We start from the raw sequence: 24,558 nt of genomic DNA on the forward strand, positions 1-24,558 counted from the left end.
TATTGAAAGAAATATAACCTTTGTTAAAATTTTAATTCAGTTCTTGACATTGTAGTTAGACCTATTCAAGCCCGCACCTTCTTTCACCATCTCTGCGTTCCACACATACCCCGGAACAATTATTATTACAGTGCTTCTCTATGAATTGTTGAATGTTATGATATGAAACAATGATGTCCGTGAAGGGCGAAAGTAATCATCTTCTTTCTTAATCCATTCATCCTCCAAGGTTGTTTTTCCCTCGGACTCAGCGAGGAGTCCAATCTCTACCGCCTCAAGGAAAGTGTGCTGGAGTGGGAGACCTTTGGCCGCGGGATACAACCGGGCAGGAGGACCAATATCTCGCCATGAAGGGGGATGGGAAAATGGGATAGACAAGGAAGAGGAAGGAAGTGGCCCTGGCCTTAAATTAGGTACCATCTCGGCATTTGTATGGAGGAGGAGTGGAAAACCAGGGAAAACGTTTTTGAGGATGGTTGAGGTGGGAATCCAGCCCCTCCCCCACTTTACTCAGTTGACCTCCCGAGGACCCTGTTCCACCCCCTACCACTTTTCAAATTTCGTGACAGAGCTGGGAATCGAACCCGGGCCTCCGGGGGTGGCAGGTAATTACACTAACTATTTCATCACAGAGGCGGACATTATTATTATTATTAGTAGTAGTAGTAGTAATAGTAGCATTATTATGATTATTCTCTATGAACTGTCGAGTGTTATGAATTTATGATATGAAAGAATCTGTTGGTGTCCTTTAAAGGACGAAACTATTCTTTCTATTTTTAATTAGATGCTTTTCTTCAGGCATATTCTGCTACAAATTATTTTCTTTCCTATATGTTTTCTAGTTCTATTGTTATTAAATTAGTCCAGACAGACTGAAAAATTCGATGTTGTATGTTAAGAAAATCGAAATTGAAAAGCAAATGACTTCGTCTATAACAAAATAAATGTTATCATGATGGTGTGGGGAATCGAACGCAGAGCTCTCTGAATGTAATACCACTGTTCTGACCATTCAGAAAAGTATCCAGACAAAGAAGTATAAATAAATAAATAAATAAATAAATAAATAAATAAATAAATAAATAAATAAATAAATAAATAAATAAATAAATAAATATAAAACACCGCAAATTATTTATTCGTTGAAGGATCAGGGTCCCGTAAACCTATTCCTGAAAGGAGATGTAGGACGTCTCTTTCTTCATTGAAGATTCCTCTGAGAAAGCAACGGGTTGATGAGACCGTAAGTTTTGTTTTGAGTGTTATTAAGGGAAATGTTATTCCTTCAAGTTACATCATCTCAGAAAGAGAACAAAGGAAAATAACTCTTGCAATTTACATAAGTTTCCGATTTCCGTAAGAATCATAAATCTACTATTTGCCCGTGTACATAAAATATTCAGAGGGGATGTTCTTTAATCCAGAACGTGCGACGACTACGTGTCGAGGCAAGACATTAAGTAAACATCACTTTGTGTCCCCGTCATTTCACACTGCTGGTTCATGACATTGTTTGCTTGCTACTTCTCAAACTCTCACACAATCCTCTCAAGATATGAGATAAATTAAAAAGGAGAAAACCAATAAACGTTAAGGTAACAATAAAACACTGTAAAGAGGATGAGTTTGTAACTAGAACATGCTGCTTATGTAATGAACAAAATTGATCAGAAATACTGTAGATCGTTGGAGTATTACAGCAGAAAAAGCCTCGAGTGGAGAAAAACCGTTAATTTCAAACAACCGCCTTATTATACAGGCTATCTCACATAACTTTACCACCTCAAATATATTCGAAGTGAAACAAGGTAAATTTGATTACATTCGCTATGTGTATTCAACAAAGGGTAGAGAATTCCGCAACTGAAGTGGTTGATTCTGAGTGAAATAATGAGCTGAGTAATGTTTTGTAAAAGTTATATGAATATCAAATATGATTATTAGATATTACGTTTATACCTTCAAATATTCTTCAACCGCAAATTAGCATATTCATCTTCCCCTTTAAAATGTAAGAACTGAAATGAGTCCAGCAGTAATAACACAAATCCAGCATATTCAGTAATTTATTCTAAGTGACATTCTTGTGATGATTCATATTTTGGTATACAACAACATTTTTAAGTAGGCAAAGTTTTACCATGGAAAAAATCTTCTTCTGTTGTTACTATTTGCAACAGTGATAAAGATTTTATTGATTTTCTAAAAATCTTCTGGACAGGAAATGTGTGCTTCAAATATCACCTTCAAAAATTTTACGTTTCTTTAAATGGAATATGCGTGTTTTGTCCAGCAAAATGAAAACTAGAAATACGATTGGTGATAACAGACTTTATTTCACTTTTATAAACCTCATACCTTGTGAAATACCTGTCATGAGTGAACGTAAGTGAGATACGAGACGAACGCAAGTCAGTGAGTCCGTGGGTAGTGAACTGCTGTAGAAACGACTATGTGCTGTGAAAGGCCGTGTTGGTGAGCGGCAGTCCGACGCCCCAGAGGGCTCTGTGTTCAACTACGTGTGTAAGTGAAATCTGTGTCGAATGGAAAATTTAAGCGAGATTGAACTTCTTAACTGTTCAAAGATCTCTGAGTTGGTAGGCCGAGAATTGGAGCTAGGTCAATTATGTTTCCACTTAAACAACAATAAATCATTGATGATCGCAATAATGGTGCCAAGTCTGAAGGTCTACACCACATATTACACGGTGCATTATTATTATTATTATTATTATTATTATTATTATTATTATTATTATTATTATTATTATTATTATTATTATTATTATTATCGTATTCTCCCAATAATGGAAGACGTTAAGAAAACAACTCAATCAAGCTTTCTTTGGGTTCTTCTTGTTCTTCCAATAGGCTTTCTTTCTCTCTGAGAAGGCTTGTTTACGTTCTATCGACCATTTCGGTCTGCACTGTTTTTGCTTTGGTTCCTCTGATGTAACTTCCCACTTGTTGACTTTGTGTCTGAAGGTGTCTCCTTCTAAAATGTCTGTTGCACATATGTTTGCGTTTTTGATTATGATGATGATGATGATGATTATTATTATTATTATTATTATTATTATTATTATTATTATTATTATTATTATTATTAATATTATTCCGGCGAACGAAGGACTACGTAATTTCAAATGTCTCCTTTCCCGGCATTATCATTTGTCCAGTATTCCCAAATTCATTGCCCATATTCTTTGTTCGGTTCACGTCTTCCCTGTTTTCAGCTTCGGCTTTTCTTGGAAACTCTTGTGGTCCTGAAGTTTATTTTTAAGTGGTTTGCGCTCCATTAAATCATCATGTGTGATACCCACCTGTTATAGATCTTGTTTTTTCTCATTGAACGAGGCCTCTTTTGTCTTCTTACCTTGGAAGTGGAAGAAGATCATCTTGGTTGATCTTGCAGAGGTCATTTTTATCACGTGAGCATAGAAAGCAATCCCTGTTTTCCGGATCGTATCGGTTATCTCTCCCACGTGAAAAAAGAGTTTATGTTTGTGCCGTCTTCTATATTCAAATTTATCTTTTCCTCAAATTCTTTCTTTGATCTCAAGTTTCTCAGTAAGGCCTTTTTTGTTCATTGCACGGCACTCCACTGTACAGAGGGACCCGGATGAATGACGGTGCGGTAGTATCTGAACTTGGCGTTCCAGGTTGTAAGGTTGCTAGTTGCTTTACATCGCACTGACACAGATAGGTCTAATGGCGATGATGGGAGAGGAAAGGCCTACGAATGGGAAGGAAGCGGCCGTGGCCTTAATTAAGGTACAGCCCCAGCATTTGCCTGGTGTGAAAATGGGAAACCACGGAAAACCATTTCGAGGGCTGCCGACAGTGGGATTCGAACCCATTCTCTCCCGGATGCGAGCTCACAGCTGCGCGCTCCTAACCGCACGGCCAAATCGCCCGGTGGCGTTCAAGGATGTCGATATTTTACTGTATACGCCCTTCGTTAGATGGTATGCTATTTCCATTTTATCCACGCGTGACATGAAGGATTCTTTCTTGGACATGTTGAGTCTATTAACTCACCTAGATATTCAAACTTTCCTACCAGCTTGATATTTCCCTGGCCGAGTAATGTGTACCATGCAGGTACCCATCCTATTAGGATTATAAGGTAAGGGGCCCATATTTCGTACCCTTATCAGACTTGGACTTGTAGAAATTCAGGAATATTATTCTCCACTTACGGGCAAGTTACAATGAAACTGTTATAACGTAAGGTAATCAATATTTGACATAAACACTACAAAAACTAAACTATGAAAAATATGTTCGTAATTTCGTCCCTCAACAAATTTATGAAAAGTACAATTAATTTCAGTCCCCCTCTGTGGTGTAGTGGTTAGTGTGATTAGCTGCCACCCTCAAAGGCCCGGGTTCGATTCCTGGCTCTGCCACGAAATTTGAAAAGTGGTACGAGGGCTGGAACGGGGTCCACTCAGCCTCGGGAGGTAAACTGAGTACAGGGGGTTCGATTCCCTCCTCAGCCATCTTGGAAGTGGTTTTCCGTGGTTTTCCCACTTCTCCTCCAGGTAAATGCCGGAATGGTACCTAACTTAAGGCCACGGCGTCTTCCTTCCCTCTTCCTTGTCTATCCCTTCCAAACTTTCCATCTTCCACAAGGCCCCTGTTCAGCATAGCTGGTGAGGCTGTCTGGGCGAGGTACTGGTCATCGTGCGCAGTTGTACCCCCGACCCAGAGTCTGAAGCTCCGGGACACTGTCCTTGAGGCGGTAGAAGTTTTCTTCCTTTCTAACCTTACCATACACTTTCTCTATAATGAATTACTTGAAGGCCATTTATAAATAATACTTTTCTGGTATTCTTTTCAACATAGTGTTTCAGCGTTGCTCGTGGAATATTAGACGCTTTACTTTCACGTTTGCAACCCACTATCTAGTCCCTCACTGCCTTAATAGCCTGTTTCATAGCCTCATTATCCCACTGTTTGCTTTCACGAATCTGAAAGTAATAATAAATTCATAAATGACAAGGAAAATGAAGGGGGATGACATTAGAACATTCCCTCATTTATTACAATGGCCGCTCCAGTAACTCACTGTAGGGATTACACACCAGGAACTACATCACACGACTGAAATACAGTCCAGTATTTCATACACATATCACTGCTCACTCTAGGAATAGCAGGCTCTTAATTTGAATGCTGCACTAACTCAACTCTGCATGAGAAATGAATCCTCCTTATACACGGAAACTAAACGTGGTAATGAAATGTCATATGGCTTTTAGTGCCGGGAAATCCCAGGATGGGTTCGGCTCGCCAGGTGCAGGTCTTTCTATTTGACACCCGTAGGTGACCTGCGCGTCATGATGAGGATGAAATGATGATGAAGACAACACATACACCCAGCCCCCGTGCCATTGGAATTAACCAATTAAGGTTAAAATCCCCGACCCGGCCGGGAATCGAATCCGGGACCCTCTGAACCGAAGGCCAGTACGCTGACCGTTCAGCCAACGAGTCGGACACTAAACGTGGTGAACACAACCAACTCTCACATCAAGACAACAAGATGAGGCTATGCATGTGCGCGCGGCGAAACATTAGGTACCAACCGTGCAAAATGGAATTCCCTAGGTGGTGAAATTAGGTGCGAGGACGTAATTTGACCCCACTACCTCATCTCATAAGAACTAGGAACACAATAAATAAGTAACTACCCGCACTTACCGCACATTCAACGACGTCTTCGTCCCAGCGGAAGCGGCAGTTGACCCGCCCGTTACAGCGAAGAGCGCCTGAGATGCAGGTGTCATCCTGGCAATCGTACTCGTCCTCTTCACAACCTTCAACAAAAATCAAAAACAATTCAGTTAACATGAAGAAAAATTGCAGTACTAAAGTCTATCACTGCAAACAATTCCAGAACATTGAAGTCATAATTAAATGGTCCCATTGTTAAGTGTGGAACGAGACTGACTTCCCCCAGCAGAGACCTGAGTCTACTATCAGTACAAAATCAAAATTGCTAACTTTCAAACGTTAAATGCGTGACTCTCATCTTTCAGCACTGAGATTGAAATATTACTAATTTGTCCCATTGATGTCAGAAGGTAAGGAATTCAACGTAAGTGAATGTCAGATTGGTGGTACAAAGCTGGAACAGGTAGATAATTTCAAGTATTTAGGATGCGTGTTCTCCCAGGATGGTAATATAGTAAGTGAGATTGAATCAAAGTGCAGTAAAGCTAATGCAGTGAGCTCGCAGTTGCGATCAAGGAAGTCAGCTCTCGGACGATACTATCTTTACATCGGTCTGTTTTCGAACCAACATTGCTTTACGGGAAGGAAAGCTGGGTGGACTCAGGATACCTTATTCATAAATTAGAAGTAACAGACATGAAAGTAGCGAGAATGGCTGCTGGTAAAGACAGGTTGGAAGGTACTGGGAGTGAACTCGATGGATGCAGCTGTACGTATAAACCCTCTTAGGTGGTGGAGTGAATGGAGGAGGATAGGTTACCTAGGAGAATAATGGACTCAGTTATAGAGGGTAAGAGAAGTAGAGGGAGACCAAGACGATGATGGTTGGACTCAGTTTCTGAAGATTTGAAGACAATACAGAGGCTTTCAGACTGAACGCTGAAAGGCATAATGGTGTATACTGATGATGTATGTCCCATTGAGGATCGTAAAGTTTGTACTTTGATTGTTGGTTTTTAAGTCGTGTTTTGCTGTCACTAATCAGTAACCGATGCCGAAAGGGGGCATAATGGAAACGAATTGCAAGATTGTGACGGTTACCTACAGGTGGGGACAGCACCCCTATCTCTCTGCCTTTGCCAGACGTTCACTCCCAAATGTGTTATTTGAGGAGTGTCTGTTCGAAAGATGCTAATTCCACTTCAGACGGCTTTTCTTTATTTTTAGTATTTCATCCACATCGTGAATACTATCGAATGCTATGCGCAATCCAGACAAGAAAGATGTAGCTCTTTAAAAGCAGTACCACACTCGATCATGGGTATGTTCCACGCGTCTTTTATTATACGTTTCCTTGCGCTTTTTCTCAACTTTCTCAGGGTGGACATAGCACCTTTTGAGTTTAGCTTCTTACTGTGTGCATGAGTTGGCAGCATTACCCTTTGGTGAGGGCGGTAGATTAACGCCCACGGTATCCCCTGCCTGTCGTAAGAGGTGACTCAAAGGATCCCAAGGGCTCTCAACTTGGGAGCGTGGGTTGGCCTACACGGGGCCCTTACCTTAGTCCTGGAATTTCTTCCCCTTAAATGTGCCAGGTTCTCACTTCCACCTGACCTTGCTTGGTCAACAAATGTTCTTTTCCGACCCCACATTTAAGGGCTATGGAGTCCTTCATTTTCACGCCCTTCGTGGTCTTTGTTTTGGTCGATTTCTTCATTTATCTTCCATTTCTCTTTCTGATTAATGTTAATATAGGATGGTTGGCGAGTTGTACTTCGTCTTAAAACAGTAATCACCACCACCACCACGATTTGGTAACACCGCAACGTGAGTCTGTATTCTGCTCCCGTGAGTGTCGGAAGAAAAAAGAATGACGACGAGGGAAAAGCAAGCCAGCATTACCGAATGAATGTAATTTGGATATTCTTGTCTGAGATGAAATTACCAAGCTGAGAATTAAGGTATCAACACGATAAGGAAACTATAAAATTATTTTTTGTAATTCCCCGTTTCAGTGCTGACGAAGAGCGTGTTTCTTCATGATAAGGAAAAATTAAACACTACTGAACGAGGATAGTACATTATCATCGATCATGACGATGCATATTAACCTTTCCTGAAACATACCATACATTCCAACCATCAAAATAAGAGGTGGCTGATGCCTGGTTACAACAAAGAGCACAGTGATAAAGATCTTGTTACTCATCAAGTTCAGTCTGTTGTCGATGATAAAAGTGCAGTTTATGGTGTTGAAATTATTTCTCAATAGCCGTTGTTATATGAAAAGAAATATGTAAAAGTAGGACTCGTTAAATCTCGTGCTTCGCCAATGACTATGTGAGAAATAATATAATATTCTAAAATTAATCTTTCACTCAGTGTCTCTAAATATCATTCCTCCGGATGAGTGACCTCGTCCATTCACCAAACTGATACTTGGTATCTCTAAAAAATACCCATGCAACTTAAACTGAGGGTAGGCAGAATGGTACAAATGAAAACTGAACATTTTTATAATCTCATCCACCTTAGAATTTCGTGGTAACTTTGATGCTATCATATTTGTTAAGCCTGTTGCTTACCAGTACAGGCGAAAGAAGGTAAAGTTTATACACTGATTTAAACACTTGATTTGAAGTTGCTGTAGAAATAGCATAGTAAGTGTACGTTTCTCATAATGTTACCTACTCAGTCTACAGGGGAAGGTAGTTTATAATAGGATTTTACGAACACACTGTCTACAGAACAGCAGACTCTTCAGACAGGCTTGTTTAAATTTTAAATTTTAATAGTTAGGTGTCTAGCTGTGTTTTATATGGTACGTATTGTTTACCTCGTCATATAATCTGAAGTACTATTATACTTTAAAGTATAGTGAAAGCTTTCTGTCCACAGAAACACCTTTATTTCTCCTCTACAGGACGGATCTAATGTAGACGAAAAGAACCCGCCCCATTTAGTATGAGTTATCTGTATTAAAATTTATTAGCATACTAGCAAATATACCCGTGCTTCGCTACGGCATTCTACATTCTATACGGATTTCTCCGTAAATTACTCTAAAGGCAGTGAGTAAGATTATATTTAATTGCATGTCTCTTAGCGCTGTCCTAGAAACAAAACAGGGAGGACACGATACGTTGTTTCCAATGTAAGTGAGGCATTGGGGAAGTTTTGTTGATAACGGCAGGCCACATTTCCTACTGCCAATCACAATCGAGTTCTGGAGTTTCTACTATAATGACAGGCTCAATTGGCAACTGCTATTCACAATAGAGATCGGGAGTTTTTATTATAAAGATAGGCCTTTTATCCTAATGCTAATCACAATCGAGTTCAAAAAATTTGATTATAATCGAGAAATGCTGCGTTATCTAACGTATGAAAAATAGAGACTCGACACTAAGTCACAGTACCAAAGTTGTAGATCACTCCTAGTTGAACGGCGATTGTGCTATCTGTTTTGTGATACGATTTACCCAAGGAACAACCACGAGTTTACAGGAATGATGACAAAACTGGCATTATGTTACTTCTCTTCTGGCCAGCAGTCAGAGACTTTGCCATGGCAACGTGTAGGTTCGTTGTCAGTCTGTCGGTCACTCAATGCAGAGCATGAGACCAGCAGAAAGTAGTAATTATCTCCTTTAAGATTAAGCGAAATTATGTACACAACAAAAGTTGTTTATAATGAAGGGAAGTTTCACATATAGTCCACGGATTTTACAGAAAATCAATAGTATAATAGAAAGTGGAAGGAAACCCTTCTGGTTTTCCTATAAACCTCAGTCTATTCAGAGATTTTTAAATCATATGCATATCAACACCTTCCATGTGGTGAGTATACTCTAAATATGAAGTTTGATTGAGATCTGTGCAGCCGTTTCGCCGTGATGGTGGAACAAACAAACAGAAACGAAAAATACAAACAAGTGATACGGCGCTGAGTTGACCTAAATGGGATAAATATCTAAAAAATTGGCAAAAAACAAAACAAAACAACAACAACAACAACAACGAAATTACGGAGAGAATACCCCCTACAACTTTATTCATATAGATGATGCAGTATCAGGTATAGATAGTATAATAGACAATAGATATGGAGAATAATTGACTTACGCTTGTGTTAGGTGTAATGCCAGTGTCAGCTGTAGAGGAAGGAGGATAGCGTGTCACGGCATTGATAAGAACAATTCCCCTCCCAGCAAGACGTCCCTGGTTAATACGAGGTCGTGCTGTGTACTAAATATGTACACGGGATACGTTTCCTCAAAATAAATGAAATTGTGATTTTCTACTGTACACTGTATGTAAAGTACACAGACCGATACCCAAGTTCCTTATGTGGGATTCACTAACATGATGACTGCGCTATTGTGTTTTGAATTAAAATGAATAAAAATCATTGATTATTAAGATCCTTCCGTGTATAGTGGGACTCAGGCTATTATACGAAACCACCCCATTAACCAAATACATAAATTGAATACACTGGCTACTACAGCTGTTTAAAAATGAAAGTTAATTTAAAGGTTTCTCTGTACTCAAAAGTAGATTGATGTTTCAGGTTAAAAGAAATGACATAGAGTTGCCTTGGAGGTATATTTGCCTGGCGCTGCTTAGAAAACAGCTCAACTAGCATATAAGTAAAATATAGAAAAAATAAATTTTCTAGATACAACTCCCTGCTTCTTGTTATTCTGCAGGTTTTTCCTACACGTGTGGGATTTGGTATTCTTTGGAGGGATGTAATAACTTTTACGTGTTTGTGTGTTGCTTGGTACTGTGCTGTGTTGTCCAAATATGAAGAGGATAGTCGCCAAGCCAGAAGAATTAATGAGATGTGATTAAAATACCCAACACTGCCGGGAATCCGGCCCTCTGAACCGAAGACCTGAACTGTGACCATTGAACTAACGAGTCAGCAATCTATGCTTCTGGCCTCTGAATACAGTACTTGCTTTCTGAATTATATGTGTTACTGTCTAGTGATGACAGTTTTGAATCTGTGATTTTTTAAACATTTGCTTTAACATCATGTCTTCGACATGGTGCGTTCCACCGTCCATGTACAGAAGAGCGAACGGTTCGAACGAGGGTCGAACCGCGACCTCTTAGTACGAGAGAGATATAACAAAAGGGGTAATAGATTTAAGAAAAGGAAGCTCAATCACAAGACCTACAACATTGTCATAGTGAGATGCGTGGTCAGTAAAGTGAAAGTATCTAGTGTTCCGTGTGATAAAGAAAATTATATGAGACTAATTTAATACATATATGTTAAAAACCTTAAAGGCAATGTAGTTCATGAAGGCTTGGAACAAGCCAGGGCATGGCGAAATATTAGGACATATCATAGGATGTTTGTGCCAGCCTTATCACTGGTATGTAAATATTCTAAGATCAGTAGCTGGGAACTTGAAGGACGCACGTAGGCAATGGAAATATCTATGTTCTCTCTGTTCCTAGAAAACACCTGTGGTAACATTCTTCCTTGGTGAGGGAAACGCCAGCCAATGAGGAAGGGCCAACTCAGAATCACGAACAGGGCGAAGTCGATCACCAAATAGTACGTTCCGGAAAATAAGAGGTTATTTAAGGAGGTGCAGAGGGCTAATTGGAGGCAATCAGGCAGTCAGGAGTCAGTCAGTCAATCAGTCCGAGAGGTTGGTCTAGAGAATTTACGGGAGACAGTTCGAGGGAGGACCAAGGCAGGTCAATCTCAGAACTTCATGGGAATAGGCACGAGAGAAGAAGGGGCTTGTCACGCATAGCACGGGAAGTTGGTTAGGGGAAACCACGGATAGAGACAAGCAATTCAAGTAACAGAAGAAGTAGAAAAGTAAGAGTCTAAGTTTATTATGAATTCGGACTATTCACAAGACAAATGAATTGTGGCTCTGGTAAAGTATCTTTCAGAGACTTTTGAAGGACGTTATCACAGTTGTTCGTAGGGAAGAACTACAGAAGACTGCTAAGTCTTCGCAATCACGAAATTAGACCGACAGTAATCCTAGAGATTCGTATGAGCAGGTGAAGGAAGCCTACTACAGGGAAGAGCAACGTAGTACGGGAAGTTATCCGTAATACAGACTTAGAGTTTAAAGGAACTGCATTGCCTTGACGGTTAGCGAGGTGTGAAGTGCTGAAACGCTTGAGTGCCAGTTCGATCAGGAGGAACGAGGAAGGAGGAGAAAGAAGACATAGCAAAAATATTATCCCTCTCGGAAAATAAGTATTTACTGAAACAGACAGTTTTAGGAACAAATGGAACCAAAGACTTCTTATGTAGCTTTGGAGTGTTGTATAGTTAGGAAGTTCGCCTATTGAGAGAAGAGTCAATTTGAATGTAATTGTACATATTTGCTATATGTATGTATGTTGTGTAAATCTTCTTGGTAAATTTAGTACAACTTAGCTCGACAGAAGGCCATCTGACTGGTGTCATTATTGCATCATATACTTGTGTTGAGAATCCCTTCCAGTCCCCTGCCTGTCTCATCCTTAGGATACGACATTACGTCGCACAAACACAGATAGGTTTTATAGCTACGGTGGGATAGGAAATACCTACGAATGGGAAGGAAACAGGAGTGGTCTTAACTAAGGTACAGCCCCAGAATTGCCTGCTGTGAAATTGGAAACCACAGAAAAACACCTTCAGGGCTGCCGACAGTGGGGTTCGAACTCATTATCTTCCGGATGAAAGCGCACAGCTGCGAACCTCTCTCCGCACGACCAACTTGCCCGGTAATCTGTGATTTAACATTCATTTCTTCATTTTACATGAGTAAGGTAGCCTATACAAATAATCTTAACTTTATTTTCCACCAATCGTACGAAAATGTTCGTTATGTGGCTGAAGTACTTTACTGGTGCATTCAGTAACATGGTAGCAGCGCTTGGCTGTTAGACATTCACCAATGAATACGAGACAGAGGTAGCAACAGATTATTTATGAGGCTGATCTTCATAATACATTGTATCTCAACTTGGTGGCTGTCATTTTCTTCTCATCACAGTTATAAGAGAACTTTGTCATTTGAATGCATGAATAATACATAGGTAACAAAGAAGCCCCTGCTATTGTCGCTTGTGGATTATAAGATAAAAAGACGCGGTACTTATTGAACTGACACCTGGCAAGTCGGGCGCATTCCAAGCGACGCGTCCTCGCGCCAGATGGAAATTCCTTCAGCTTTGTCTTAGGCTCTCATCTTATTTGGAATTCTCATCGACCTGGTGAGGGACAATATAAATATGCATCGCAGGAACCGAGCAGAGGCTCGCACGAACAGTTTGGCCAGGCGAAGTGATCAGGCAGAGGCATGTTATTAACTCATTTCATCTGTGTCTCACTTCATTTAATACCAGAAATGGAGGGTGAGTAAGGGCTCGAGTATTCTTCTTCTCGTGCTGTCTCCTAAGAGAAATTTGGTCCAATGTAATTTAAAAGATTTTCATCCTGTCGAACACACAAGTTACCTGTGAAATACACAGTATTAAGGAAGGAATGACATGTTTTATTCTTAAAAGAACATCAACAGATTCCATCAAGTCACACTTAATATTTGGAAATATTTATGCTTTAACTTATTCGTTCTGTGACACCAATACGTTTTTGCCAAAGGATACAGAATAGCTCAAAAGGTCTTTCAAAAAATAATTGAATTGTTGGCTTCGTAAAGTATCAATGTAGGCCTAATCAAAAATATGAACATTTTTATGCTATCAGAAGGAAATTAAATACTGTTTTCCATACAAATGGTTCCGCATTTTTTCCACTGAGAATTTTATAATCGCGTTAACAATTTTTTCCTGAATATTTATGTACGGCTGTACGATGGCCACCATTCGACAAATCTCTCTATCATCCAGAATCAGTCTTCTTACTCACATGTTCCTGACGCTGAAAACTCTCCGGAAGTAGGGTATTGTTGGTGCATATATATCCTGTTTTCCTTTATCTATATCATCTGGCCGGGAAAGGGTGTTTTCAAACCTTATTGTAGGGTCAATGATTTCTGCTTTGTTTTCTCTCTGATTGATGGCAACAATACAACGGTTGCTTCCACCTTCTGCTACACAGTGGACTTCTTCAGGAACCTCAAGGATTTTTTCCTTTCAGACTGCCCGCTAATAAAGATCTCACGGTGTTATGACGCTTAATGCGAAGTGACTCAGGTCAGCGGCCGAGCACGGGGGGTAGTGTTTCATAATCACTGCCTTGTGCTCCTAGAACGTCCAGGTACAGTCGCCCTGGGATGACCATTGCCATCATATTCAGCATGTTCCTCTTTCCGAGGATGACAGCCCATTGTATTTCACCACCCATGATTTGGAAGGTGGTACTTCGACGAATAATAGAACTTCTCTCTCTTTGTGCAAGTAGTTACACAAACCATGAAATTTCTGTAATCGTAGAATTTGGAATCTCAGTGCCATTTCCTTGCCCCGTTAACTTCTTTCAAATTATCGTAGAACGATATTGAGCGTGCTAAGAGAAATAATTTGCTGCAACACGATAATGCGGAGTTCAGCAAGTGATCAGACCCGTTCACATCCATCCTGATCAACCTTTAGTATTTCATACAAATGCAGAATGAGTTGACTGCGAAGTCCCGGTTATGGAGCTGTTAAGGGGAGGTATGACTGAAATTTCAAACTTCTACAGTTTTTAACCCTCCAGTACTCGCGTGGGGTAATAAATTATCCCATCTGTTTGGAAACGACTGCCATTTTTTTCTGTCACTGATTGTACCTTGTACCCTGTGCTGCTGCGTGCCTTTCAAGGAAACTATATGGCACCTCACGAGTTGTTTAGCATAGATCTTCGGACGTCAGCACGTTTTCAACAGTGAGGCAAAGTTGATTGGCATAACATCTTACTCCATGCGAGAACCGGTGAAACTGAATTGGCATAGTCGTGGTTTTCAGTTTCCATTATTGCGTGCGCTTTTATTGTGAGAACGTATTTCGTTTATGTTAGAAACAACCTTGAAAATATTCCACCTAGAAGAATCTTCCTAAGATAAATAGGAATTGACTTGGTGAAACCTCAGATAGCAGCTGGAGCATTAAAAACAAGTTTTTCTCGCAATATAAGATAGAAAGCCTTGCGATTAGGTTCAGAGGCTAAAGAAGAAATTTCCCGGGGTACTCCGATGCAACTCTTGAAGAGAAAAACACCAGTATCATCTGGAAGATATGCTGTATCTTCTATAAATTGGGTCAGAAAAAACAGAAACTCTTGGGTGCTGTGTCCAAAGTATGTCTGCCAAGACAATTTCAATACCGCGTGTGAAGAATTCCTCAACCAGAAACCCTAAAGTGAGTGAAACATACTAAACTTCAAACCGTAACGAAGTATGATTGATTTTCATAGTTCTAGTTTTTACGACGACATGAACTTAAGCATTATGGAAAACTAGCTGTTACTCGCTCGCGTGGATCTAGTAATTTGATAAATGTAATTGTTCCTCGGTACTGTAAATCCACAAAGTATAAAAACTCACCGAAAAATTGAGTTTCATTTACTCCAGAACTTCTTTCTAAACCACGTTTGTGGTATCGCGTTTTGGGGCTAACATGACCAGGCTACTGGCAGAGCTAACTCTGGAACATGCGACATAGAACTGTACGTGTGAGGAACAGTCCTCTCACAAGTCGAAAAAAATATGTGTTTCTTTATTTTTAAAGGAGAGTCCAAATACCTATTTCCACGTCTATAACATCTTCAGTTTTCAGATAAAAGTATCCTCAGAAAAAATAATCAACTCTTTCTTCACTTCTCTTCAATTCCACCCCTCCTCCAACTTAACTAGGTTTACCGAAAATCAAAAAATGAATATTTCATTATTTTTAAAGGAGATACCAAATTCCAACTTTAACGTCTCTAATATCTTTATTTTTTGAGGTACACGTATCCCTAATAAAGGATTCAAGCCCTTTTCAATACTTTTCATCCCCCTTAAGTGTATTTTCCCAAAAAAAGGATATGTTTCTTTATTTTTAAAGGATATTCCATGCACCAATCTTTACATCTGTAACATCTTCAGTTTTTGAGATATATCCTCATAAAAAGGATTAAAAACCATTCCCATTCATTTTTACCCCTTTAAGTGGATTTTCAAAACACGAATAAATAAGCGTTTATTTTTTAAAGCAGATTGCAAATATCTATTTCCACGTCTGTAACATCTTCAGTTCCTCATCAAAACGATTCATCAATTTTTAAAATTATTTTAACCCCCCTTAAGTGGATTTTTCGAAAACAAATAGTACGTGTTTTGAGATACAGATACACTAATTTTAAAAATTCACCCGTTTCTTTTTCACCCTCTTAGCGACGGAATATCCGAAAATCCTTCCTTAGAGTGCACCTACACTGTAATATACATGTATTCCCAAAATGTCTTTATTTTATTTCCAGTGGTTTCGGCTCGACGATGATGAGTCAGTCAGTCAGTCAGTCAGTCAGTCAGTCAGTCAGTCAGTCAGTCAGTCAGTCAGTCAGTCAGTCAGTCAGTCAGTCAGCGAGGACATGTTATGTTATATACATAGATATTTGTCCAACTTGAAGTTACAAAGGATACCTAGTTTCTGTATGGTGTGTGTATTAATGGCAATACTACGAGTTAGTTCACTTGTGTTTTCTTTATTTATAATGTCCTTATTCAGAAACGAAATACTTTTATGTTCTGATAAATATTCGCGAAAGAATGGGGTATTACTTTACCCCGCGCGAGCATTGGCGTGATAAAACTCAGCGCGAGAACTGAAGGGTTTAGCTACTGTAATGAAATTTCTGTCAAATATGTAGATCCTTACTAGTAAGCTATTCACTAATGTTCATGTATTTCCCCCATTTGGTTTTGAAGTTATTCTTCTTTATATACAATAGCTTGACGCTCGATATAAAACGCTCCTCGTGACACAAAATTTTCTGACATGAATCCAAATTGAGTAAAAATGTAGCTTACAGACGTAAAAATGATGTTTGCTATATATTTTGTAATTATTTATAGATTATTGCAGTCAATCGATTTTTTGATACTTAAGGTTTGGATGTTATCATTTTGAAGGGAATGGCCCTAATTAAATGTGAACAACAAGGCTGTTGTACATACTGGATATCAAACATCAATTTCAAGTGTTGATCCTGACATACAGGGTGGCGTAAAAATCACGGGACATTGGTCAGTGATTTAAACAAAGGATTGAATTTATGTTTCATTAAAAATACAAGCAACGCTTACAATTATACTTTATTTTGTGTTCAAACTCTTTTCCGTCTGCATGGATACATCTTTCAAGTTTTATGGAACACTGTTACATACTCTATGGTATCACTGTCCAAATCATAAATTGCGTCGTGTATCTAGCCTTTGCTGGCAGGACCTAGTGTTTACAGTGCACTATGTCTTCTGGTATAGGCTAGAGCAATTTTGTTACTTTCATAGACCTGTCTCTGTCTTATCCTTGGCTTTGACAATATGAAAGTGACTGAGGTATGAGCGATGCTAGTAATGCCAATCCTTATGCAGCCAGTCCCTGCTATGAATGGTGTGAACATGTTGCTCATAGGGTCGGTTGGTTCATGCATTTCAGTGGACTTGGCAGACTGATATGTAATAGCAACTCTGGCCCGGTGAGGAAAGCAACGGGAAACTACCTCACTTCTCATTTCCCTAGTATGCCTCTTCAATTATGCCTAGGCCATCTATGACAGCTGATGGCAGAGCTGTTGAGGATCCTACCAGCGGAATCGCTGACGGACTGAACATACATACATACATGTAGCCTTTGATTTCAGCAATGGGCCGAGACTTATTAGAATAAACAGAGTCCTAGGGCGTGATATCTGGTGAGCGTGGAGGCATGTCAATATCTGCCCTTCGACCAATGACATTTCTGTGGAATGTTTCGTTTAAATAATCGCGGACAGCAGTGGCATAATGGGGTGGTGTCCCATCGTGTTGAAAGTAATTTTATTGAAAGTTTTCAGCACACATCTTAAGTCCTGGTGCCATGTAATTCTGAAGTGTATCCAAATACTTATCCCCTGTCACTGTTCTGTCAAAAAGTATGATCCAAGTGCGTCAAATGACGATATTGCCCCCCTCCCCCGACTCTCACACCAGGTTGATTGAGTTGTTCTTCTAACAGAAGATGCTGAATACCAGTAAGTGCAGTTATGTCTGTTAACTTGGCCGCTTAATTCACAACTAAGTGTTTTTATTTTCCACCTTGTAGATAAACTAAATTCCTTAAGGCAACTTATAGGTTAATATCTTATGTTAATTTTAGGACACTTCCTCTAAAACATTGATACTTTGTTAATAGATGAATTTTTCATCTAAACAGTGTTATGTGGCTGTAGATGTTGATAATATACGAAACATGTACCTATAAGTTGCCTTAAGCAATTTAGTGTATCGACAAGATGGAAAATAAAAATACTTAGTTGTGAATCTGTTTAAGTGCAATACGGACCATGAAGCTGATTTTATGTAATTGTCCGATTAACTTAAAGTTGGCCTCGTCAGGCCACACAATTTTATTGAGTAGGTTAGGATCATGTTATTGTCGGTCAAGCATCAATTGACTAAACTGGAGACGTAGATCTGGATCAGGTAACCCATGTCATAAACGTGGAATATAAACTTTAAACTTCTCTTTGTGTAACATTTTTTGCATTGACCTTCGTGATAAATCCATCTCAGTTGCTAATCGTCTGGCTGATTTTTGAGGACTTTGGGTCACAGTTAAACATACAGTACACGCAATTTATATTCCTCACTTGTGATTGTCCTCGGGCGGCCTGATCTTGGTGTATAGATAACAGATCCATGTTCTTCAAATCTACTCTGTATCTGGTACACTGTTTGTCTAGATCAAAGGTGTTGTCCCCATTTATTAACAACTGAATTAGCACCAATTTTGTAAAATGTTTTTAACGCAAAAATCCTTCATTATTTCTTTAACATCGTGACAATGCGGAAAACTACAGCTGTAAACACGTTTCACAGATCGCTCTTTCAACAATGCATTAGTTTGATTATCGTATTTATTTTGCTTTTCATAGCATTGTATACTAACTTGACAAGGCATAATTATCGCCATTTGACAATAACAACTTAACGGGTTAAAACTTCCTACTGTACTACGTCTTGCTGTTACTTTCGTATTCTTTTAACCAACTGTCCGGTGACTGTTGCCCCACCCTGTATAACACAGCTCGTAAATAAATTGTGTGCAGGTTACGAGGAAAACTCTATCACAAGGAGCATTTTGTACACAGCAACAAGCAACAACTACTAAGATGTGAAACTGAGAAAACAACACTTAAAAAAGAGACAACCATGTCCTCATCTCAGAACTGTTCTGTTATGGCTGGTACTAATTTATTATATTTTCTGCTACAGAAAAGACTGAGCTATTTTATTATTCAAAAGAAAGAAGATAGTTTTCGCAAAAATCCTTCAAATTTCAGTCATACCTGCTCTTAACTACTCGAACCTCAATGTTGGCAGCCTTGAAGATTCTTTTCTGGTTTGTCTTTCACACACTACGAAATACTGAGCGTGTACCTTAATTAAGGTCACGGTCGCTACTGGGAGAAAAGGTACAAATACATGGATTCACCTTTCTTGTTGCCCTCCCGAAATGCTGTGAAGAGCGCCCTGAACTTGGAGCCAAACGCCGACTTGTCCGCGTAGTAGCGGACGTGCATGATGTTGTTCTCGGAGACGGCCATGTCCGCCATGGCCCCGCAGAAACGCTTGAGACTCGAGGGAATATCCGTGCGCTCCTTGAACACCCACACGAAGTTGGACTCGCAGTCGTTGGGCTTGCTCAGCTCAAACTCCTCGAAGCTGAGTAGGATCTGAAAGAAAAGAAAATACGTGCTTATAGAAATGATATAAGCCTATTTCATTCTCCATAATTTTGAGAAGGGAGTTTATCAAGACATTATCCTTAGATGCCTAAATTTTAAGGAGAATATGTATTGGAACAAGTGGCGAGAGAGAATGAGGTTACGGACAGCTGACGGGAAAGTCCTAAATGCCTGTGTTCGTATCCACGTCGACGGGATTCAAGAAGAAAAAGAACACTATCACACAGCGCAGAACAAACTCAAGAGTAATGAAGTTATCGGACTCTTGGTTGGCTCAATTTGAATATTAGATTTTTACTTTAAAGGATTCAATCAAATTTTACATAAATTTATTTTTGATTTTGTTTCTTTGCTTTTTACTATCGTCGCTACTGGGACAAAACCTACTATGCGAAATATTTTGGCTTAGAACTTTGGCCGGTAAGATTCAGTCATTTAAGATGCAATATTGTGTGAATATTGTCAAGGCATTCTCGCTCTTCATAATGTATGTGCTGCGGGTCAGTATATCTCCAAAATATTATCACATAGGGGGTTTTGCCCCGGCAACGACGATCACTCTACGTCACATCGACACAGGTAGGTCTTACGGCGAGGATGGGGTTTTAGCCGAATTAAGAACAGGGGTGCTTTCTTCACAGTCTTACCTTTTCCTCACCCACCATCGCTAAAATCAATCCTCTCGAGTGTCGAGAGGGTATAAAATGTGTATTTATGTAACGGATGAGAAGATCATGAATACTGCCTGGATGTCTATGACCTAAAATTTTTAGAAATATGCAAGGATTTATGACTAAAAATGTATTATAATATGACAATAAATATGGTTTGAATTTTTTTGGTCACATTTTTGAAATCTTAAATTTTTGCCGCTGTTTAAATTAACATTATATTGAAAATACACTTTTAAAGTCTAGAACATTCAATAATAATAATAATAAGTAATACTATTAATTTAATTATATTTTGAATTTATTTAATTACTCATTCCAAAATGAAATGTGAAATGTCGTATGGCTTTTAGTGCCGGGATATCCCAAGAAGGGTTCGGCTCGCCAGGTGCAGGTCTTTCTATTTGACACCCGTAGGTGACCTGCGCGTCGTGATGAGGATGAAATGATGATGAAGACAACACATACACCCAGCCCCCGTGCCATTGGAATTAACCAATTAAGGTTAAAATCCCCGACCCTGCCGGGAATCGAACCCGGGACCCTCTGAACCGAAGGCCAGTACGCTGACCGTTCAGCCAACGAGTACTCATTCCAAAGATAACTCTTGACTCTGCAGAGAATGAAATAAATGTCTCATTTTGATGGGTGATCAGAAATAATAACAATAGCAAATTACGTACATTTCAAAGCTTTGAAATAGGAACGGTCTTCTATTTTCGCGCAACATTGACTTGTAAAGGGAAAAAGTCGCTCAACATTGCAGGCATATTGATGGTCCGTATAAGAAACACGTCAAATCATTAGAGTTCAACTGAGGCTCACTAATCTGTCACTTTGTACCCATCTGTCTCTTTCTATACAGCTTCCGTCCAAGTTCACATAAATATATATTTCTAAGAAAGACAATGTAAGAAATTACAAACAACAATTAGGAGATGTGAAAAATCCGTCTTTGAGAAGACTGAAAGCAGATTTGTGAACATGGAATAAAAAGATAAAAAAATATGACATAAACAAGAAAATTCACTGGGAAATATGATCATAATATGAAAAATTACCGAAAAATGACAATAAACGTTAACGGAGCTAAAATTTGGCTTTATATGATCCGTGAAAATTGCATAATTTTAGTCCCCGTAGATAAAATCATGCTTAACTTGTATTTTCCATGGAAATAATTTAAAGAACAAATATATGACGTGTCATAAACATCCAGGCCGTCGTCATGAATGTCATCCACAAGAGCGTTATGTAACATACGTTTTCGGTTGTGGGCCACCTTAATTTAACACGTTCGCGGCCGATGACGACACACGTACATCATGACTCTACTTTCACTTATTCCCGATGACGTCACACGTACGTCACACTATGCACCAAATATTAAAGTTCGTGTTTCCGCTCGTACCTACTGTATGTAAACAAGCGGACTTCTCCTGACTAGGTCCGTTGTACAGCGATTGTTCACACAGCAATATACGCAGTATTTTTTACCAGAAATGTTAAATAAGGCGTGTATCTGCTGTATAAAAGTTATTTAATACCTACGATCGAACAAAACATTCTCTCCCTGATTCCACTTCATTACCTATCATGATATATACGCTGCTTCAACCGGGAATCCAGACGAAAATCTCATCGGCAGTGCGTCATGGCTCCCATGCACAGAAAAATTATTAAAATAAGAATATGATAATCTAAAATTTATAAGAACACAGAAATAAACTCCGTTAAGCAAGAACAAGTATTACGATACGGCGGTAAAGGTTAACCTTATCCGAACGGCCGCGATCTTTAATCCTATCTCATAAATCCGTGTGAAGAACGGGTTCCTTAGCTAGTCATCTATCCATTAGATGTAAAATCAAAATATACAGACAGAAATACTACTATCTTATGTTTAAACAGTCACTTGTACTTGTCATTGAGGGTTACGTTGTGTATAATTGGAGCTGCAATGCTGCCATCTGGAGGCGATGAAGAGAACTCTCTGCAAACGTACGAAAGAGCAACGTGTTCCCTACGGCCTAACCGATAGAAGAGCTTGACTTGTAGAAGAATCACAGAGCTCAGTTGGGACTGAGCCCGTGGTCTTGGGGCAGCCCGCTAAATGGAGTGTGCGCAGGCGAACATTAGAGGGTCGATACGTGAGAATATCCGGGAAATGTAGTTTCACTTCATAACTGGATTGTGAATATAGATGTAGCGAGGACCCCTGGGCCCCTAGCGGCCTGTACTTCGCTCAACAATAAAACGTGATTGCACACGGCAGTAATTTCATTGGAGCAAGCTCTTCTAGAACCAAACTCTGAGCGCAGTTCGCTCACCCAAGGATGAGGTCAAAACCCGTGCGGCGAAGTATTTTATTACACAAGATAATGAGCATACAGTTCTTTAAATTAAACCCCGTGTGGGTGCGGGTGGTAAAAAGCATCCTGCCTGTAGTAAGAGGCGACTGAAATGGGAAGGGTCACGGTTCCCCTAAATGAGTCTTGGCACGCTCTTTGCTTTCATCTTCCCTTTCCGATCTCTTTCGGTCAACTCATGTTTTTTTCCGACACCCACAGTGTTAGGGTTACGAGACCTAGAGAGTCTTGCATTTTCATGCCCTTCGCAGCCATGGTCTTTCTTATGCCGATACCTTCATTTTTTGAAATGTAGGACTCCTTCCAATTCTTCCTCTATTTAGTGATAACAGATGATGGTTACCCAGTTGTACTTTCTCTTAAAACAAACATCACCACCACCACCATTAATACCACCACAACCACAACCACCACCATCACCACCACTTCTTTACTTTACCGACACAGCCGCGAATGGATTGTTTTCAAATTTGCATTTCCATTCTCTTGTTACTTTGGAGCTGTGTCTGAATGTGCTCTAAAATAACAAATATGTCAGCTTGTAGGTTTAAGTGACTGTGATAAGAAGAACTGGATCTACTAATGAGGAGTGTCTGTTTAAAGGTGCTATTTTCATCTTAAGAAAGTTGTGCGAATAGCGCAAGAAGCGTAAAATAAAAACATCACCATATTGCTCGTAATCTATAAGATCTTCTCTAGAGTCCTCTTAACTACAGTCACCGAACAGCCCGACTCCCAGGTAGGTAAATTCCAGGTTGGTTTCCGCGTCAGCACGTCCTGCACAGAGCAGATACTCAAACCTCAAAATCATCCTCACATATAGGTGCCAAGGGGGACACCTTTAGATAGCCACTATGGTGGATTTCCCAAAAGGCATGCGATACAATAGACAGACAGATCCTCTTCTCTACCCTGTGTGAACTAGGCCTAGATGAGAGGACCACCAGACTGGCGCAAGCTACCTTAACGAAGACCACCTCCAAACTCAAGTTCGCGGGTGAGCTCTCTGAGAGCTTTCCCATCCAGACAGGAATCAGACAGCGAGATGGCCCCTCTTGTATCCTCTTCAACTGTGTACTAGAGAAGATCATCAGGGAATGGATAGCCACCTTGTCACCAGAAGCAGGACTGAAGCTTGGGTACATGAAAGACAATTTCAGCACATCCTGTCTAGCCTTTGCTGATGATCTCAACCTACTGACCAACAGCATGGAGGAGGCTATTCACCAAGCACAGAGCCTCTACAGTACTGCAGCAAAAACTGGCTTGAGGGTCAACCTAAAGAAGACGGATTTAATAACTAATATAAAGTGAGCGCCTTCTAAAATCCCCCTAGGAAACGACACCATAAGTAAAGTTCCTGCAGTTACGTAGTTAAGAGAATGGATATCAGCAAGCGAGAGTGAAACTTTGGCCATGGACACTAGGTGCACCAAGTTAGAGAGGGCCTATCATTCCTGTAAAAGCATCTACACCTCCAAGTACCTCACCAAGAACATGAACTCGTTTGGAAGACCCTCTGTACTCTACGCCTATGAGCGCCTCTTGATAAATCGAAAGCACAGGAAACTAGAACTTAAAGAGAGGAAGACTTTGAGGAGCATACTAGGACCCATAAGAAAGGAGGATGGCTGCTACAGTTTCACGCACAACATCGAGCTCTACGAACATCAGGAAGACATAGTCACATGTATGAAGAAAAGGTGACTGACTTCCTACGGGTATATGAGCCGCCTGAAACCCTGCAGACTCACCAACAGAATCCTCACAGTGACAAGTAGGGGAAATACTTCCAAGACCAAGTGGTTTACCCTAGTAAAATCATCCTTCAGGGAGTCTTCCCACTGTCCCTCACAAGTAGAAAGAGTACAGAGACCACCAGACCTAAGTGAATGGATGGAAGGAAGCAGGAAGACAGCCAGAAAAT

General features: G+C 39.8%; 1 protein-coding gene across 1 annotated transcript in view; it reads right to left on the reverse strand.

Moving 5' to 3' along the window:
- The window catches only part of LOC136875841 (uncharacterized), a 479,643-nt gene that overhangs the window by 359,598 nt on the left and 95,487 nt on the right, over positions 1–24,558 (reverse strand). Inside the window, exons 2-3 of the mRNA XM_068228200.1 lie at positions 19,339–19,579; positions 5,713–5,828 (exon numbers count right to left, since the gene is read on the reverse strand). Coding sequence (XP_068084301.1) covers positions 5,713–5,828; positions 19,339–19,579 — 357 coding nt within the window. The remainder of the gene's footprint in view (positions 1–5,712; positions 5,829–19,338; positions 19,580–24,558) is intronic.

This window comes from Anabrus simplex, chromosome 6 (genome assembly GCF_040414725.1).
Source record: "Anabrus simplex isolate iqAnaSimp1 chromosome 6, ASM4041472v1, whole genome shotgun sequence".
NCBI lineage: Eukaryota > Metazoa > Arthropoda > Insecta > Orthoptera > Tettigoniidae > Anabrus > Anabrus simplex.